Source organism: Podarcis erhardii, assembly GCF_964252035.2.
Source record: "Podarcis erhardii genome assembly, chromosome: 7".
Lineage (NCBI taxonomy): Eukaryota > Metazoa > Chordata > Lepidosauria > Squamata > Lacertidae > Podarcis > Podarcis erhardii.
In genome coordinates this window covers 72,820,154-72,839,758 of record NC_138511.1, presented here as the reverse complement: position 1 = coordinate 72,839,758, position 19,605 = coordinate 72,820,154, and the positions used below count along the sequence as shown (strand labels likewise).

The 19,605-nt window shown below is 42.5% G+C and overlaps 1 protein-coding gene and 1 long non-coding RNA gene across 3 annotated transcripts; one reads left to right on the top strand and one right to left on the bottom strand.

The window, feature by feature from the left end:
- Positions 1-347: 347 nt before the first annotated feature.
- STX12 (syntaxin 12) lies at positions 348-19,506 on the bottom strand. Its single transcript, XM_081869550.1, has 9 exons — positions 19,273-19,506; positions 14,883-14,952; positions 14,075-14,174; positions 12,038-12,175; positions 6,789-6,832; positions 5,686-5,791; positions 4,361-4,433; positions 3,278-3,360; positions 348-1,803 (listed from the first exon to the last, which is right to left on the bottom strand). The coding sequence occupies exons 1-9, from the start codon at positions 19,379-19,381 to the stop codon at positions 1,711-1,713; spliced, it is 816 nt and encodes a 271-aa protein (XP_081725676.1). The 5' UTR covers positions 19,382-19,506; the 3' UTR covers positions 348-1,710.
- On the top strand, positions 1,766-16,003 carry LOC309346298. Of its 2 annotated transcripts, none has more exons than XR_014158579.1 (3): positions 1,766-1,852; positions 6,724-6,868; positions 15,238-16,003. It is a non-coding gene; the product is annotated as an uncharacterized lncRNA (long non-coding RNA). The 2 variants fall into 2 exon arrangements; XR_014158580.1 differs by lacking the exon at positions 15,238-16,003 and adding an exon at positions 14,757-14,867.
- Positions 19,507-19,605: the final 99 nt, after the last annotated feature.

Here is a 19,605-nt window from a genome sequence, read left to right as displayed (position 1 = left end):
TTATCCACTTTCACTTTTCTTTTTTTTATAAAAAAAACCCCTCACAGAATGGGGCATACACTATATCAGGAACAGTGTTTCAGAAGTTCCTGTCACTTGTTTTAAAAACTAATTTATTATGATGCAAACTTCCAGACACAAATTCACGTCAGAAGCATTAACTATAAAATTTATTAAATTATATTATGCGCTTCCTCCCAAAGGAGTCCAGTATAGCAAAAACTAGCAGCATAGTGAATTATCGGAATGTCAAAGACTTTACCCAAAGACAGTTGTTTTCTCCAGGCATTGAAAGTGATTTGAACCTTGCACTTAGGTCTGAGCTGAAGAAAATACACAATGTCAAAACACTTTTAAAAAATGTTTATTGACAGTTAAATGGATGGAATGATGGAGCAATAGTGCAAAGAAAGATGTGCAACTGAGGGCATCAATCTTCTCCAGCGCCAACTTTCACAGTTTAGTAATTTCAATAAGTAAAATGTGAAAAAGAATAGTGAGTGTGTCAGTAAAAAGATTTACAATTCTACCCAAGAAATTGCTACAAGTCTATAAACAAGTCAACTTTTCAGCCTTTTTTTACATCAGTTATCCTGCAGGAGTGGAATAGACCTAAGAGCTCTACCCAGCAATTCAGAGCAGACAAAAGGTCTAGGTCAGATCTCTCAGCCAAAGGAGATAAATAACGTTCCTAGCCTGCAAAGGTGAAAATCTTCTCTTGGAAAGACAGATTTGCCATAGTTGCTCACAAAATGTATAACTATTTTTCTATGCCCCCTCCATTGTTTACCCATAACAGGCTCTGTGCTGCATTTTTTACGTGCTGCAAATGTATAATATATGGGCTTAGAGGTACAAGTTGGGAAGACAAGAGTAAAGCAGCCCACCATCAAATACAGCTTCATTAGGGAACACACTGCTAAATGATTCACTGTCACCACAAAAATGGATCAAGGAGAAAACTTCTTACTGAATACTAGATACAAATATCTCTAGCTCAGAAAAGTAATCACGGAGTACATTCTCGGTTCCAAATGCAAGTGACCAAAACATTTTTCATGGTATACCATTAAAAAAGATGGGAGATGTTTAAAGTTCTCTTGAGAAGTTTAAAACAAAGGCTACTGTGTAGCTTGGACTTTTAATCACAAGACTACCATGCTGCAATGATGAGCAACTTCTGGAAGTTTCAGGAGTGGTATACAAGGCAGCAGAGGAACTGAAAAAGAGTTGCAGCTCACCGCACACTCTTAAAGCAAATCTCTGGATCACAGCAACAAATTCATTGGAGAGTTGCTTAGTTAGTGAAATTCTGGCGTTCTCAGAAGTTATTCCTATGCAAGTTGCTTATAAAAGCAGTATGTATTTTTAAAAAGTTAAATTTGTAGTGTATGTTGTCAATTAACAGGTTACCAATCACACTCTCCAACACTTTATATTCAGGACAGCAATAGTATAGTAAACAAAAAAACCCCCACAAGTTTTATTACATAAAATAATTTTACATTAACTGATAAATACTGTCTTCATGGTTCACTAAATCCAATAACTAGTTATCTTCATGTTAGTTTCTATATATTATAATTACTAGAGGAAAACCAGTTTGTGTTTCATCTCTCAATCAATTCATTCCACAGGGTTTGTCTACTTGTTTTCCCTTTGGGGAGGAAAACAACAACTCTGCAATTAGTTCAGTTCCACATAAGGGCTTCATTTTGATGCCTGCCAGATAATAAGTCCCAGGATTAGAACAGCCACAGACAGACCAAGAATCAGGATACAGATCTTCTTACGAGATTTCTTCTGTTAAAAGAAAACAAATAGGGAAAAATCCATTTACCCCGGGAAGATGGTAAGAAAACAACATTTAGCTCATTAATATTTGTACAATAGGAAGGTGGGATGTGTTTGGACGCAATACTTAACCAAAGAGGAATAAGATATCAACAAGAAGAGGGCAACAACAGAAATTGTCAAAAGAGTGCTTAAACAATCAAGGCTGAATATTTAACATGTATTTAAAAGGAAGCAATAGAAGGTACAAATTTATTGCTAGTGGTGTTGACTGAGAGAAACAACCAGGTAGATTTGTGCACGAATTGGGGCTTTCCCCCTTCTTCTTTTCATTAAGGCTCCATACTGCTTTGAAAGCTCCTTTCCAATTCCCCAGTTTAAATACACCAGCAGGTTTCAGCATATGATAAATAAAATGCTGCTGTTCAGAAAGACAATGAAAATGCCCGTTCATGCATAGGTTGCTCTGTGCACATTTCTGAATCGCTAGCAATATAATAATCATGACTGTCAGATTAAAAAATGCTTTATTGATAGGTGTGGGGATATTGGCTTATTTTGCTTCTGTATTTTTAACATAGGGAAATTTTCTGAAATGATGTAAATGGCTACCAGAGCCTTTTCAGTCTTGGTGCTTCAGTTATGAAATGCTTGCTAGACATCACTCTTTCATAACTCCAGTGCCAAGCAAAGATATCATTTTCTTAAGTCTTTTAAACTCAGTGTCCCGTGGCGGGCTTCCCCCCTTGTTTTATTCTACTTGAGATTTATAGTTTAGTTGTTTTTATAGTTATTTCTGTCATTTTAATTACTGAATATTATGCTAAACCACATGCAAAATGTTATTAAAGCGCGGTACATAACTACCTGTAATAAATATGTCATTGGCCCATGTATCATTTGCACTTTTCATGTAGCTTTAACATTAATATTTTAAGATGGTGCCACACAGTCCGGGAGATAGAAATAGAATGTGTTAGAAATTCAAGAGAAGAAAGGACACAGCCAATTGGGTAGGATGTTGATGTACACAAGGTCCTGGGTTCAACAATGGGCAATTCTAGCTTTCCACCACTCTGTTACAGGTCCTCATATATAGACTTCAGTTGTGCTTACTGCCTCTAGATTGTGCAAAGGCTAAATTCACTGGAAGAATCTCTCCATTAAAAGCTATGCATTTTTCCATCAGTTTGAATTTCAAGGTGTCACAAGGAATTGAAAAAGAGAAGTATGTAGATACCATTTTCCTTTCGTTTTAGAAGAACCATGGGTGGTATCCAATATTAAAGCCAGCTCACTGAAATTAATGGGCAAGACTAACTTAGATCCATTAATTTCAAAGGGTCTGCTCTGAACAGAACTTGGCTGGAATCCAATCCGTCGGCTTCAAGAGGCTTTGCTTTCTCTTTTCTGAAGAAACTTAGCAAGACTGATTCCGCTCCCACCTCCCTTCCTTTTAAAGTGGTTGTGCACACATTGTTACCTGATAATAAGCGGCTCTTTGTAACTGGTCATTGGCACTTTCCACGTGGACTTCTGCATTTTCTACATTTGCTTCTATACTATCTATAGGGAAGAAGAGCACACACAGATATACAATTCTCTTACAACAGCCTGTATATATAACAACAACAGCCTGTATATCAATGATTGGGAATCTTGTTCTGTCGAGGGCTCCATTCCTGCAGGAGTAACCTATGGAGTGGTGGTGGGTGGGGCCAGAGCTAAACTCTGAATCTTATGAAATAAAATTAATTAATTAACTAACTTGGATGGGGTCACTTGCTTCTCTTCCCATCACCCTTCCTGCCTGCTTGGTGGGCTGGGGGGGGGGCAGGGAATGATCACTTTTGCCAGAGGTCAGGCAATGCTGGCAAAGAACTCCTCACCCGATCCTTCCATTTGCTCCATCTGTTTTCAATTTTTTTTGCACCATTTTGATCTTCCCCACCTTTCTATTCTCCCTCCACCCACATGAAATAAGACCAAGGAACACAGCTTTCCCATCCCTTAACATTGCTATAATTAGGGTTTCCATATGTCCAGAATTTCCCAGACATACCGCAGTCAGAAGCAGTGTCCAGGTGGAAATTGGGGAAATCTCGGGAAAATACGGATGTATGGCAACCCCAACAACTTTTGTGTCCAGGTTTTCACTTTTTGAAATAAAGCCTGCTTAGTCAGTATATAAAATGGTTTTATCATAAAAATCACAGATGCTGTGAGCCCTGATATACTGTGTCTCATAATCCACTGACAAACTACTACCAGCTCATTTTCAAAAGGTATAGCGTGAACAAGTACTTACGGCCCCACCGTCTGAAGTGGTAAAAAATGCCTCTATTTTGCCCAGTTTTTTTAAAAAAGATATATTTGATAAAAAAATGATATATTTAGAGCACACTGCCTGGCACAAAGAACACTCAATTTGTTTCAAAGATCTCCAATATGAATTCTCAGCTAGTAACACACCATAGGCTGAACATATAACCATAAGCATCCATAAAAAGTTGCACAATCAGCAATTTGGAGGGAAACTGTCATACAAACACAGGTATCATCTTACCAATCATGTCTCCCTGATCATGGATCATCATAGCCAAATCTTTAAATATCTGGTTCACATCCAGGATATCTGCCTGAAAGGAAGGAGGTCATGAAGAGTTACTCTCTCCAAACTGCATGTTTACAGAACCCATTTGAAAAAGTAACACAAATGGACATCCACTCTACTATGGTTTAGATCTAAATAGCAACACCCACATGATGAGGCTTTCCTGCCCACTTTTCTGCTATAGTAGTTTGATCCCCTGAAAAGTGAACCCTGGGAAACTGTCTTAGTATTATTTACAAACCTTTGAGATGACATAGTTTATAGGGTGTATAAAAATGCCAAAAATTAAAATTACATTTTTATTTTTGGATCAGAGTCCTCACATCCCTTTGAAATGAAACATTTACAACCACATTTTCCAGAATTTATGAAGAGGTCTCTGTCTTCAAAACTTGGATGAGTTTCTACAACTTATCCCCCATTCAACACCAAAGAAACATCATTGGCTCCATCTGTCTGGTTCCTATATTCCAAAGTGTGGCTTCTTGCCCACCTGACCTGCTTATACCTCCTTCAAGCAGATCTCCTTCCTTTTCCTAGTAGCTCCTACATATGTTTCCAGCCTGGGATAGCCACATCCTTCACTCCTCCCTTTCAGCAACTTCAAGAGAGCCACAGTCTATGTTTTCTGAACACTTGCCCCAATCTTTGATTGTGTATGTACTAGGGGTGTGTGATAAATTTGTGATAAGTATTTCTACAAGGCAATACTGTATACTGGTGAACAAAAGGTTGAGACTTGACAGCTTCCCAGGGGGTAGCTCAGCTGAACTGATACTTTACAGATACTTTGCCCCAACTGTCAGGACTTCAACGTGCAGTACAGGGTTGTTTGAAAAGCAGTGTGGGACTGTTTGCAAAGGGGCTTTCAAACCCCACCCCACCCAATTGATCTTTAAACCTGTAGCTTTCAGAGGTTCAAAAAGCAGCATGGAACTCTGCTTTGGTTGTATTCACCCATTCCCAACGGGGTACTGGAGCATACAGTTAATGCAGAATCAAACACCACCACGCCGCATATCCGATGATTGGCATGTGGGCATGGTTTCCAAAAAAATGGCCCCATGAGCCAAATTTTACCCCCTGGCAGGTCAAGATTCCTGTGGGTCAGAGGTTCCCCACTGCTGAGTTACAGCATATCCCAGTATGCAATTAAAGAAAATACAGATGGGACCAGTGTGGTTCAGAAGAACCTTGAAGTCCTCGCTCAGACCTATTTAAATATAACAAAGCGATTTTTAAAACTTTGCATCTGGTTCAAGTCCTAATCCACTCACCTCCAACTGCCTAATGGCAGTTTCTCTCTCCTTAATTAGTTCAAGATCTTGTTCTGTTATTGCTACGTCTTCCTCTTGAGACTGCATCTGATTCCACTCTTCATTGCTGCAGGGAGAATGCTATGTTACAGTCTGCTATTCCAATTATTACTGAATACTCACTCGGATTTTCACCTAAATACCTGATTTGTATTAAAGGAGGGACAGTGCTCTCCAAATAATGAATCACTTACCTATTTCACAATTTATTGCAAAAATATTTGTCTGTTTTTATTCGTTTCTCCAATGAAAATTCCTAAGCTCAGATCATGAGTCTACTACTCCAGAAAAATCTGAAGCTGTTTTTATAGGTATTTTATTGATGTATTTTTGCCACCTAGGTTTCAAAAGCTTGCACACATCATCTGAAAGTGAATTAAAATACATATACTGGCAACCGTATGCATGCTAATAGTTCATTGGGACTGAAAGTACCAAGAAAATAATTTGAAATGTCCTATGACATAGAGAGTCAGAGTTTTCTTGCAACTCTGCCCCCAACAGTCAAATGTAAAAATAATGTTGGTAAAAGTCAGGATCTGTATTTATACTTAAGTGCAACAGGTCTGACTGAGATGTAACAGCTCAGTCATAGTTTGACAATCAGAGCTGTGTCCAAGACTGGCATACTCCCTCCTAACCCTCCCAAATTACCTCTCTCTCCTCCTGGTTTGCGTTAACAATTACTTGCTCAAACCAGATGCCATGAACAAGTGCTCACAAACCAGTTTGCTTCTAAGCCAGAATTCAAGCCGTGGTTCAAACTCAATTTCCAAAGTCTGGATACAAACCATGGTTCAGGTCTTGGCCGTCATTGATGCAAACTGGGAAGTAACTGAGGGAATCAGGGAGCATATCGAGGGAGCACACCGGCCTGACATCTGAAATGGGCCATTTTTGTTCTGATTCAAGAGTAAGAAGCTTATGTACTATTGGAACACATTGTTAATTCACCAATGCCTGCGTTTTCTTCCTGTTCCCCACCCATTTTCCCCCAAGTCAAGAGATATGATTGCATTTGAAGAGATAAAAATGATTTGTCACTTTAAAGAAGGAAACATTACCTGTCAAATGAGACCAGCTGTTCTTCCCTGGACCTGTCATCTCCCTGGAAAAAAGAATTTAGTTCTCATCAGTCAACAGGGTAAGGTTTGTACTAAGTAGGCTGGAGGATGTGATGAAACACTGAAGCATTATAATGCCTGATCACTATCAGTATTGTCTTCATGTCCTGCTGATTTCAATGGGCATGACAAAGAACGATAGATTAAAAGGCTTTGTGATAGTCAAGAGAAGATAACTTATTTTTAACTAAAAGATTTTAAGGTTGCCTTTCAAACTAAGCTTCCAAGGTGGCTAATAAACCAGTACAGGAAATTGGGTGTTTTTTGTTTCTATAAAACACCAATAACTTGAACAGAGCAAAACTAAATAGGAAGGGATAATGATCTCATCCCCCTTCATGGATCACTGCCTTGCCGTGGCGAAGGGGCTTGAAGAACTCAGAGAAGCTATGAACTATGCTGAGCAGGGCACCCAAGATGAACAGGTCATAGTGGAGAGTTTTGACCAAACATGATCCACCTGGAGGAGGAACCGGCAAGCCACTCCAGTATCCTTGCCAAGAAAACTCCATGGACAAAGACAACAGGCATATAAAAGTTATGACGCTGGAAGATGAGCCCCTCAGGTCGGAAGGTGTCCAACATGCTACTGGGGAAGAGCGGAGGACAAGTACAGGTAGATCCAGACCTGATGAAGCGGCTGGGCCAAAGCCGAAAGGACGCTCAGTTGCGGATATGCCTGGAAGCGAAAGCAAAGTCCAATGCTGTAAAGAAAAATATTGCATAGGAACCTGGAATGTAAGAACCATGAACCCGGGTAAGTTGGAGGTGGTCAAAAATGAGATGGCAAGAATAAATATTGACATCCTGGGCATCAGTGAACTAAAATGGACGGGAATGGGTGAATTCAGTTCGGATGACCATCATATCTACTACTGTGGGCAAGAAACCCGTAAAAAAAATGGAGTGGCCCTCATAGTCAACAAAAGAGTGGCGAAAGCTGTACTGGGATGCAATCTCAAAAATGATAGAATGATCTCGATACGAATCCAAGGCAGTCCTTTTAACATCACAGTAATCCAAGTTTATGCACCAACTACTGGTGCTGAAGAAACTGAAATTGACTTACAACACCTTATAGAAGTGACACCAAAGAAGGATGTTCTTCTCATTATAGGGGATTGGAATGCTAAAGTAGGGAGTCAAGAGATAAAAGGAACAACTGGCAAGTTTGGCCTTGGAGATCAAAACGAAGCAGGGCAAAGGCTAATAGAGTTCTGTCAAGAGAACAAGCTGGTCGTCACAAACACGCTTTTCCAACAACACAAGAGACGACTCTACACATGGACATCACCAGATGGGCAGCATCAAAATCAGATTGATTATATTCTCTGCAGCCAAAGATGGAGAAGCTCTATACAGTCAGCAAAAACAAGACCTGGAGTTGACTGTGGCTCAGATCATCAGCTTCTTATAGCAAAATTCAAGCTTAAACTGAAGAAAGTAGGAAAAACCACTGGGCCGGTAAGATACAATCTAAATCAAATCCCTTATGAATACACAGTGGAAGTGAGGAACAGGTTTAAGGATTTAGATTTGGTGGACAGAGTGCCTGAAGAACTATGGATGGAGGCTCGCAACATTATACAGGAGGCAGCAACGAAAACCATCCCAATGAAAAGGAAATGAAAGAAAGCAAAGTGGCTGTCCAATGAGGCCTTACAAACAGCGGGGGAGAGAAGGCAAGCAAAATGCGAGGGAGATAGTGAAAGATACAGGAAATTGAATGCAGATTTCCAAAGAATAGCAAGGAGAGACAAGAAGGCCTTCTTAAACGAGCAATGCAAAGAAATAGAGGAAAGCAATAGAATGGGAAGAACCAGAGATCTGTTCAAGAAAATTGGAGATATGAAAGGAACATTTCGTACAAAGATTACCATAATAAAGGACAAAAGTGGAAAGGACCTAACAGAAGCAGAAGACATCAAGAAGAGGTGGCAAGAATACACAGAGGAATTATACCAGAAAGATATAGATGTCTTGTATACCCCAGGTAGTGTGGTTGCTGACCTTGAGCCAGACATCCTGGAGAGTGAAGTCAAATGGGCCTTAGAAAGCACTGCTAATAACAAGGCCAGCGGAAGTGATGATATTCCAGCTGAACTATTTAAAATTTTAAAAGATGATGCTGTTAAGGTGCCACACTCAATATGCCAGCAAGTTTGGAAAACTCAGCAGTGGCCAGAAGATTGGAGAAGATCAGTCTACATCCCAATCCCAAAGAAGGGCAGTGCCAAAGAATGCTCCAACTACCGCACAACTGCACTCATTTCACACGCTAGCAAGGTTATGCTTAAAATTCTACAAGGAAGGCTCAAGCAGTATGTGGACCGAGAACTCCCAGAAGTGCAAACTGGATTTAGAAGAGGCAGAGGAACCAGAGACCAAATTGCAAACATGCGCTGGATTATGGAGAAAGCTAGAGAGTTCCAGAAAGACATCTAATTCTGCTTCATTGACTATGCAAAAGCCTTTGACTGTGTCGACCACGGCAAACTATGGCAAGTTCTTAAAGAAACGGGAGTGCCTGATCACCTCATCTGTCTCCTGAGAAATCTCTATGTGGGACAAGAAGCTACAGTTAGAACTGGATATGGAACAACTGATTGGTTCAAAATTGGGAAAGGAGTACGACAAGGCTGTGTTTTGTTTCCCTACTTATTTAACTTACCGTATTTTTCCTTCTATAACACACAGATTTTTTCTCCTAAAAAGGAAGGGGAAATGTCTGTGCGTATTATTGAGCGAATATGTGGTCCCTGGAGCCAAATGGTGTGAGGGGAGGCAAAAAAAATCAGGCAAGTCTCGGAGAAGGGAAACCTGAAAAGAGGAAGTGGCTGCTTTCCTGCATTCTGCCTCAGGGTCTTACTGCCCGCCCATCTCTGTTTCCTTGCTGTGTTTGCTCAAACGGAACAAAGAGCAGGGAAAGCCCGTCCCCTCCAGGCAAGCAGAGGGGAAAGCAGAGTGTCGTCTTGCTGCTGAAAACATGCAGGAGGGAGAGAGCGAGAGAGCGAGAGCGCGCGCGCGAGCTGGCTGGCTTGGGTGGGTAGGTGAGGGAGAACTTTTGCCTTCCTTTCCTCCCTCCCGTTATACCCCTCTCCTGCATTCTTAGCCAGCTGTTTCTCTGCACACCCCTCGCGTGCTCCTTGTCCGTTCTGTGTTTTTCCTTCCCTCCCCACTTAAAATGTGGTTAAAAAGCATGGATCCACATGGATCCTCAGGATCTTTGCATTGGGTCACCCCAAATTCACCATCAGATCACATAGCATGTCCATGGCTACAGCCTGCCCCCCCAAAATCACGCACCCCCTGTTGCCTGGAGCTGCAATGGTGCAAAAATGTGGTTTTACAAACCATGGATGCACAGGGATTCTCAGGATTTTGCATTGGGTCACCCCAAATTCACCATCAGATCACATGTCTGTGGCCACAGCATGAAGCACAAAAATGATACATCCACTGTTTCATTCAGAATGTTTTTTCCCTTGTTTTCCTCCTCTAAAAATGATGTGCGTGTTATGGTCAGGTGCGTGTTATAGAGCGAAAAATACGGTATATGCAGAACTCATCATGCAAAAGGCTGGGCCGGAAGAAATATCAACAACCTCAGATATGCAGATGACACAACCTTGATGGCAGAAAGTGAGGAGGAACCTTTTAATGAGGGTGAAAGAGGAGAGCACAAAATATGGTCTGAAGCTCAACACCAAAAAAAACGAAGATCATGGCCACTGGTCCCATCACCCCCTGGCAAATAGAAGGGGAAAAAATGGAGGCAGTGAGAGATTTTACTTTCTTGGGCTCCATGATCACTGCAGATGGTGACAGCAGCCATGAAATTAAAAGATGCCTGCTTCTTGGGAGAAGGGCAATGACAGGCCTAGACAGCATCTTAAAAAGCAGAGACATCACCTTGCCAACAAAGGTTCATATAGTTAAAGCTATGGTTTTCCTAGTAGTGATGTATGGAAGTGAGAGCTGGACCATAAGGAAGGCTGATCGCAGAAGAATTGATGCTTTTGAATTATGGTGCTGGAGGAGACTCTTGAGAGTCCCATGGACTGCAAGAAGATAAAACCTATCCATTCTTAAGGAAATCAGCCCTGAGTGTTCACTGGAAGGACAGATCGTAAAGCTGAGGCTCCAGTACTTTGGCCACCTCATGAGAAGAGAAGACTCCCTGGAGAAGACCCTGATGTTGGGAAAGATGGAGGGCACAAGGAGAAGGGGGCGACAGAGGATGAGATGGTTGGATAGTGTTTTCGAGGTTGCCGGCATGGGTTTGGCCAGGCTGCGGGAGGCAGTGGAGGACAGGGATGCCTGGCATGCTCTGGTCCATGGGGTCACGAAGAGTCGGACACGACTAAACAACAACAATGATCTCATCAGTCAAGCCCTCTGTTGCACGGCATGATCACTCACTTGCCCAACTTCTATAATTAATCCTCTTAATCCTGTGTGTGCCACAAGTGTGCGCAAGGGAAACGTATGCAATCCAGGGTCACTACTCACATGACTTCCTGTCCTTAAATACGAGAATTAGTCAAACTCCTATCTACTCAACCAACTTGGCCAATGCTGACCTCAATGCTGAAGGAGGGACAAACTCCCTAATGCAGGGGAGAAACCATTTTAATGCAGTGTTTTGGAAGAGTTTTAGTGGGAGCGGGAACCTTACTCAACATTTAAAAATAAAGATAGGAGAATTCGCCTAATTACTGTGGTCCAAGGGGTGGCTTTGAGTCATAGTCCTAGGAAGTAATTTCCTCTCAGCAAAGCACTTACCCTGGTAGGCTCCTCAGATCAGTACAACACATCAGAGGTCTGTTCTTGGTAGGATGGCCTACCTGATGCCCCTGGCTGATTAAACAATCTCTGACCTTTAAAATTTGTTTGTGGCAGGGGGTGTGGGTGTTGTTGTTGTTATATGTATTGCCTCCAAGTGGGAACCATGGTGTATTCTGAACACACTTCAACTATATTTTGGTACTGTGTTTGCTGAAAGAGTAATCTCAACCTCACAGAATAGGCAGAGTATAGGATCTGTTATGAACCCTAGCTAAAACTAGGGTCAAGAACTGTCATGTTTACAGGATATAATGCAAAACATTTAAATGCTTAAAAAAAAACATTTGAAAGGAGCCTGTAACAGCCTTTTTCTTTAGGAGAGGCTTGGCTGACCAACTTACAGAAAGACGAGAACCAGCTCTTGCCCGGGCAACAGTCTCCTTTTCTTTTTCAGACACTCTTCTTTGCACTGCTTGAAAGTTATTTAAGGCTGCGGAAAAGTCATTCATTAAACGTTCCTTCTGAAGTTTCTGCTGGCGCTAGAAAACACAAATTATGTCCATGGCTTATTCTGTAGAACAGCAAAAAGGAGCATCCAATAACAAGGAAAGTGTATATGCCTTATTTCTACCTTTTATGGATTCTGTTTGTAACAGTAATCCAACAGGATTTCCAAGGGTTATTTCCAAGGTGGAAATACAGTGGTGCCCCGCAAGACAAACGCCTCGGAAGACGAAAAACTCGCTAGACGAAGGAGTTTTTCGTTTTCGAGGTGCTTCGCAAGACGCATCTCCCTATGGGCTTGCTTCGCAAAACGAAGCTTGCCCCGCAAGCTCCGGGGATAGCGGGGAAGCGCAGCGCGTCTTCCCCGCTGTCCCCGGACCTCTTTTGAAGCAAGGGGCGTCGGGGAGAAGATCGCTTCTCCCCGTTGCCGCCCCTTGGTTCAAAAGGGGTCCGGGGACAGAGGGGAAGGCGCGCGCCTTCCCCTCTGTCCCCGGACCTGTTTTGAAGCAAGGGAAGGGGCAGCGGGGAGAAGCGATTCTCCCTGCTGCCCCTTCCCTTGGTTCAAAAGGGGTCCGGGGACAGAGGGAAAGGCGCGCGCCTTCCCCTCTGTCCTCGGACGGTCTCCATAGGAACGCATTGATTGATTTTCAATGCATTCCTTTGGGAAACCGTGCTTCGCAAGACGAAAAACTCGCAAGAAGAAAAAACTTGCAGAACGAATTAATTTCGTCTTGCGAGGCACCACTGTAACACCTTGTTCCACAGATCAAAGTACAGCTTCACAAACTGTGAGGGAGGAGACACACAAACCACAGCATTTCCAGTACATGTTTCTGGGTCTATACTGTAGTTTATAGGCATCTGACAACAGAAATGCAACTGAGCAAAGTGGACTAAGGCTGCAATCCTAATCTCTGGCTATGCTTGATCAGCCCAATTGCTCACACCAGTTCAATAGCTCTGGTCTAACATTTGGGCAGATGGGTACATTGAGGTGCTCCTCACCAGTAGAACTCCCTTGCTGATGTTGGAGCTTCTCCCCTAGACAAAGCTGGTGAAGCCCAGCAGGGCTGGGCGGAAGGAGACCTCCGCTCCATCCAACCCCCCTCCAGCACAGCACATCAAGGGCTTGGATTCCTTTGCCCAGCCTCCATTCCATCTTCCTTTGAAGTTAGTGGAGTACATATTTATTTAACTTTTTTTTTGCAGCTCCATAGACAACTTGTCTTTTGTTTGCTGGTGCAGCAGTTCATCAATAGGTCATAGTTAAGGAGAAGTGATTCCCCCCCCCCCATTTAACCTCTTTCTCCCTTCCTCCGTGGTTTGCAAAGCAAAATAATACAGAAGTGGATAAAGCCTTGTTACACACAAGCAGAGGTACACAGGCAATGCACAGGCAGTCTTAAAAGATGGCCTCCTAACTTTAGTATTAGTTTTAGCCCATGTGCTGAATCTTCCTATTATCATTTCAAACACTTCTCTGCACTGTGTCTTGCCCACAGCTAGTCACCTCATCTGCTTGTCAGGTGTTGAGGAGAGCAGCAGATCTTGCTTGTTATTAGACACCCAGAGCATCTCATATCTGCTGTAGGCAAATACCAGTCTGCATTTAGGGCTCGATATATGAACATTAGCAGCCTGGGAAGGGAAAAGAACTGGCCTAGATAACATTCAGCTTTAGACTAGCATTTAGAGTCCTAAAACTGAGTGTTTACATCCATTTCATGCACTAGCAGATACTGAAAGATTCCCTTGCCTCCAACCATCTGTTGTTTCCTCACTCACTACAGCAGATGGAAATGAGGGATTAACCCTCTTCCCCAGAATACTAATTAAATTCCAATGGAAAAACCACCATGTGCCAGTAAATTGCAGATATAAGGAGTTCCTTAAGCTTTCCTTCCAATCTATCGCAGCACAGAAGACTCACATACCTGTTCCGATGCAGATAAGGGGAGTGGCAGGGAGCCCAGCTCCTTCAGGTATTCATTGGTCTCTTTGGCAAGCCGGTTTGCTGTGTTCTGCAACTGCTGTCTATGAAAAAAGAATGCATTCTTCAGCTTTGATTTCTAGACTCTTCAAAACGGAAGCTTGAGCACATAAACAGGAACTACGATACCCACAAATCTAATTTTTCATTCACTCGGTTATGCAGTAATTTAGGACAGCCACATGATTCTTGTTGGGTGCCTCCCAATATTAAAATTTCATTTCCCCCCAGAAGTGAATAGACATTCCTTCCACATAAGCATTTCTAGTCTCTTTGGTATTAACAAGTTGTACAGCAGTTTGTTACTGTGTCCAATGGCCTACAGATGCAGCCACATGAGATGGGGAAGTCTTGATGTAGAATGGGCAGTTTTTTAGACTGCAGGTGGAGAATCACATTCATGAATGTTCTGCTACATTAGCCATGCTGGCAGAAGCTGATGGGACTAAAAGTCCAACAGCATCTATAGATTCCCCATCCCTGCCTTATATGAACTTACCCAAAGTAGTGTACTAGCACAAGCAGTCTGGGCTAGAACCCCTCTCCTTAAAATACTATAGCTATTTTATTTTGTGGGATACATGAGCAGGAGGGAGTATTAAAAAATGCTATGCCTCCCCTTGCAGACTTAAGTGGCATCATCTCTTCAACCAACCACATTCTACTGCCCATGCAGGATATTCAAAATTTATCCAGGTATTTGGGTTTGCCATTGTAATGTGCACTTTAAGAACTGCTCAGGTCATACGTACAAGTTTTCCTGCAGTTTGCTGGAGTCCTGCTTAGTTCCCAGCTGACTCATCAAGTTCTTTATCTGAGAAGCTGTGGAAGCAAAGTTGATTGTGCGTTATCATTGAGCATAAAAGTTCTCCTCTAAGGAGGTATTGCCAGGGGAAAAAACCATTGCTGAAATCATAGCCTGATCCTAACTATAATTACTTGAGGATAGGTTACATCCATTTCAGTGGTGTGTTTAGCCTAAAGCTTCAAAAGGAATTTAAAGGGGATTTCACTATTTTCAGAAGGAGACATTATTTGGGGCAACACAAAGTTGTCTTTCAATGAATTAATTAAAAAAAATCTAACAGACTCTTGTTATGACTGTAGAGAGTACTGGAAGAAAACTTCAATCGATTAAAAAACTACTTCTGAAATCACTACATGTCAGCAATAAGTGACAAAGTGCAAAGCAGCAATAAAGCAAGTAAGTGACAGTGCAAAGGTTAAATCTAAAATACAAAGGGAGGGAGGTTGGGGAAAAGAAGACAGACGCACTTACTTGGGAGGCCCCATTGTAGCCTTCACTGACCTAGTGCTCTCTAGGTACCTTGGGGTACAACTCATATCAGCCCCAACCAGCACAGCCAACAACCATGTTCAGCCAACATGGCCAATGGGGGTTGTAGACCCAAATAACTGGAGAGCATCAGGTTAATAAATGATATCCCATTGAATTCAATGGGACTGACTTCTCGTAAATTTCCGTTGGAATGGGCAGGAAGTCTTTCTTTGGAACTTAATATTAATATATATTTCAGTGACTTCCTTCCTTTTTTCTTGTACAAATTAGCAACTTTTTGAAAGATGAATTGAGATGAGGTAGAGACAGGTCCAAAGACAGAGACAGGAAGAGAACTATTCTGCATTCACATTTCAAAACTGTTCAGTCCCAGGTTGATGCTTATTTTGGCCTTATGTCGGTAAACCACAGAACAGATAATTAAATCAGACATAATAAACACCTTCTGAGAGTTATAAGCAAATACAGTATATATAGTCCTAACACTCACGGCTTGCTTGTGCTAGGTTGTGAACATGATGAGATCAAGCTAGTCTGTAACAATGCTTAAATAAAGCCCGAAAATATCAAAAATCTTGCAATTGTGAATTACTTGTGCAGAATCATAGAACAATTGTCTTGAATATTAGTCTGGCAGAGCATGCACATTTGACTGTGTTTCAGCATAACACTAAATCCTGGTTTAGTGTTAGGTGGACAAATCTCTATGAACACAAGAAAGTGTCATGCTCGCATGCTGCTGCTCCCCATCTTGTGGCTGCATGGGATGAGAAGCATGCAAGCCTAACACTTTGTTTGTGCTCACAGAGGCTCATCAAACCACAGTTTAGCATTATGTGCAAACTGGGCCACAGCTTCCTAATCAATCAATTAGCTTCAGAGTGTGGCTGCAGTTCAGCTACAAGTCTGCTCAGAAGATGTGGATTATCTAGGCCCATTTCATTCCAGCTTCAAGTCCAGCTATAACACCTAAAGTGCACTGGACACCTAGGTGGCAGAAGGGCAGGAGGACGACAACCCCGCTGGTTCTCTTACTCTCAGCAGCTTTTGATACCATCAACCACAGTAAACTCCATGAGTGATTCGGTGAGTGGGAAGTAGATGATACCATGTTACAGTGGGTCTGCTCCTAGTACTGGGACTGTTTCCTGGGAACAGCATCAGGCAATTGTTGCTCAGTGCCATAGAAGTTGACCTGTGGTTTCCTACAGGGTTCAGTTTTGTCCCCCTTGCTGTTTGACGCCAAATGGAGCCACCCAGTGTTCGAAACTCCCATTGTTCTAGGCACATTTTGCGCCAGAGAATTTCATTAGCGTGGGTAGCTTCTGAGATCTGGGCGCAATACTGCGCCTAAGATTTCAGATTAAAAATGCAGAGTGGAAGGAAAGGAGGACCTTTTTCTGCCTAACACTGAACACCTTAACCTGATCTTATATAGTTTTGTTGTGATATATTGCTTGGTTTTTGTGTGCCTTGGTAATAGCTGCTTCGGGCATTTTTTGATAGAAAGACAAGAAACATATGTAACAATTAATTTATTTACTAAAATATTTATACACCATTATTTATATTAAAAACTCAGAGTGGTTTACAATATTAAAAAATAAAACATGGGATGCATCTGGGGAAAGGGCGCTTGCCTTTTTTCTAGCATACTTCTCATGCTCCCAGTCACGAACTACAGAGGCAAAATGTAACCTCTGAAGGTTGTTTTATATATATACCTACCAATATCAAAGCAGACACAAATGTTACTAAAGGTAGCTAATTCTTGAAACTAACTGCTTATGCAAATTGTCTACTCCCCCCAGCCTTTATTTAGCTCCACAGCACCTGAGATTAGGACTAGTTGAAAGGCTGCAGTGCAGTAGAGTGGGAGCTGCAAGATTTTTTCCCCCAGCCACAAAAGTAGTACAGTGGACGCTCGGGTTGTGAATGTGATCCGTGCGAGATGCACGTTCGCAACCCACAGCATTTGCAACCTGCGTCTGCGCATGTTGCAATTCGGTGCTTCTGCGCATAGCACGATTTAGTGCTTCTGCGCATGCGCGACTGCCGAAACCCGGAAGTAATCCGTTCCGGTACTTGCAGGTTTCGGCAGTCCGCAACCCGAAAAAACGCAATCTGAGGTGGCTGTAACCCGAGGTATGACTGTAGCTGTGTTCCTCTCTACATTTGCACTTCAGATGTTAATTTATACATAAAAATTGGAAAGTCTGTCAAAGCTCAAGAAGTCTGTCCTTTCTTCCTTCTGTAGCATTTGTAAATGGGAGCAGAAGAATGGGATCAGACAGGTAACTATGTATATTTTCTAGGCACTGTTGTCAGATGACTGGGTGAGTTCTAGGCGTAAATAAAAGTCAAAGAGACGACATGGCAAATAGGTCTCTTAAGGCCCATCCCAATTTGCCCACAAAATGCTCGTTTTACATAAGGGCTTTGTCCTCTTGCAATCTATACTTGAGCAGTTTATATTCTGATGTGATTTTAAACCCAAAGTTTTGGCATCCATTCTCTCTGTTTTCCACTATATGCTGTTTCAAGCAACCCCACCTCTGAAGAAGTTGCTTCACACTAAAAAAAAAAAAAGAGAGAGAGAAAAAAAGAGAGAACCAAAGATGCCCCAAGCTGACAGGGACACTTTTAAAAGGAAGCATATGTCCTTTTTGGATTTTTGAAGGAGAGGGAAACTTCAGATTTAGGAAGGAGAAAGTTTGGGACAGCAGCTCTCTCTGTTGATGATTGTATAGATGAGGGGGAATTAAAGGGTACATATTCCATATTAAGATGAGGTTGGATGGGCCCTTACTAACTAGACTCAAGACAATTTCAGAGACTGTTCTTGCCTTCCTCAAAAGCACTTTTGTGTAGCTGGAAACAATATATAGAGACTGTTACGCAGTGATCACATGCAAGTGTATTTTGCTACATGTACACATAGGGAAACCAGAAGAGATGTCAATGGTTTGGCAGAATTAAGACACACAATGAAATACATAACCACAGGGCCATTATATTCTATATGCAGGTCACACCTCTTGACTACAATGAAGTGACTGCCTTTTAGTCAACAAAGAACACGTGAAGTGGCCTCAATAATACTTATAATTGTTAGGAAGCTATTAGGTGAAGCATGGGCAAGGTAGCAATGAGCAGAGATTGACTCATCCCTTTGCAATAATTCTCCCACTCATAATGAATATGAATAATGAGACTGCCTGTGGCTTTAACTTCTTCTTTTTATAAATACAGGTCTTGCTTCCTCTTGTTTGTTGGTCTATTTTACTGTATTTTTTGAAAGCAATACTTTATGATGCAGACCAAACCAAATAAATAAAATAATCCTTAGGACAGAAACACGGAGGAAAGGCGGGGTGTGGGATGTAGATAAGGGGGGACGGACCTTTTGGCGGAAAAGTGGGCCTTTAAAAAAAAGAGAGAAAGCCATGGGGGTGAGGGATTATAATGGCTTTCTATCGGTTTAAAATATTGTCTTTAATTGACCATCGGGGCAGAGAGCGGGCAGTCCCTGCGCTAAATGGGGGCCCTTGGAACTGCCTGCCACTGCAGCTAAAGGAATCAAGTGTGCAGAAGGTCGAAAAATTGCCTTAGGGAGCGGTGAGCCGCCTTGAACGTATTGTAAACGGAAAGGCGGGACCTTAAAAGGAAAAAAAGACGAATCTAGGGAGGATAAGGCGGCGTTGGGAGGTGGAGCACATGACAGGGGGGCGGTAACAGAGATGGTTTAGGCGGTCGGGGGACAGAATTCAGGAGGCCTGAGGGGACAAGACTTAAGACACAGCGGGTCGTGTGGGGAAGGGGAGGAAGCGGTTTTCACTCACTGCATTGTGCCAGGCGCTGTACATTGGTGCTGCAGGTCTGGATAATGGCGCTGAAGTCCCGGGGCGGAAGCCCCCCGGGCCGGTACGTCTCTAACGGGCCGTACGACATGGCCGAGCCTGAAACCCGGACAGAAAACGAAAGAAGGGAAAACACACGATAAACAACACAGGATCTGTGTCACGGTCAGCCCAATCTGACTAGCGCCGCTTCCGCCGCCTTCACGAAGACGCACGCGCAAAGGACAAGGCCCTGCCTTCTTTCCCCCTGCTCCGCGCAGGCGCGGGGAAGAAATGCGCGCACCCGCCCCGCAAGTGACAGCCTGCGACGCGACC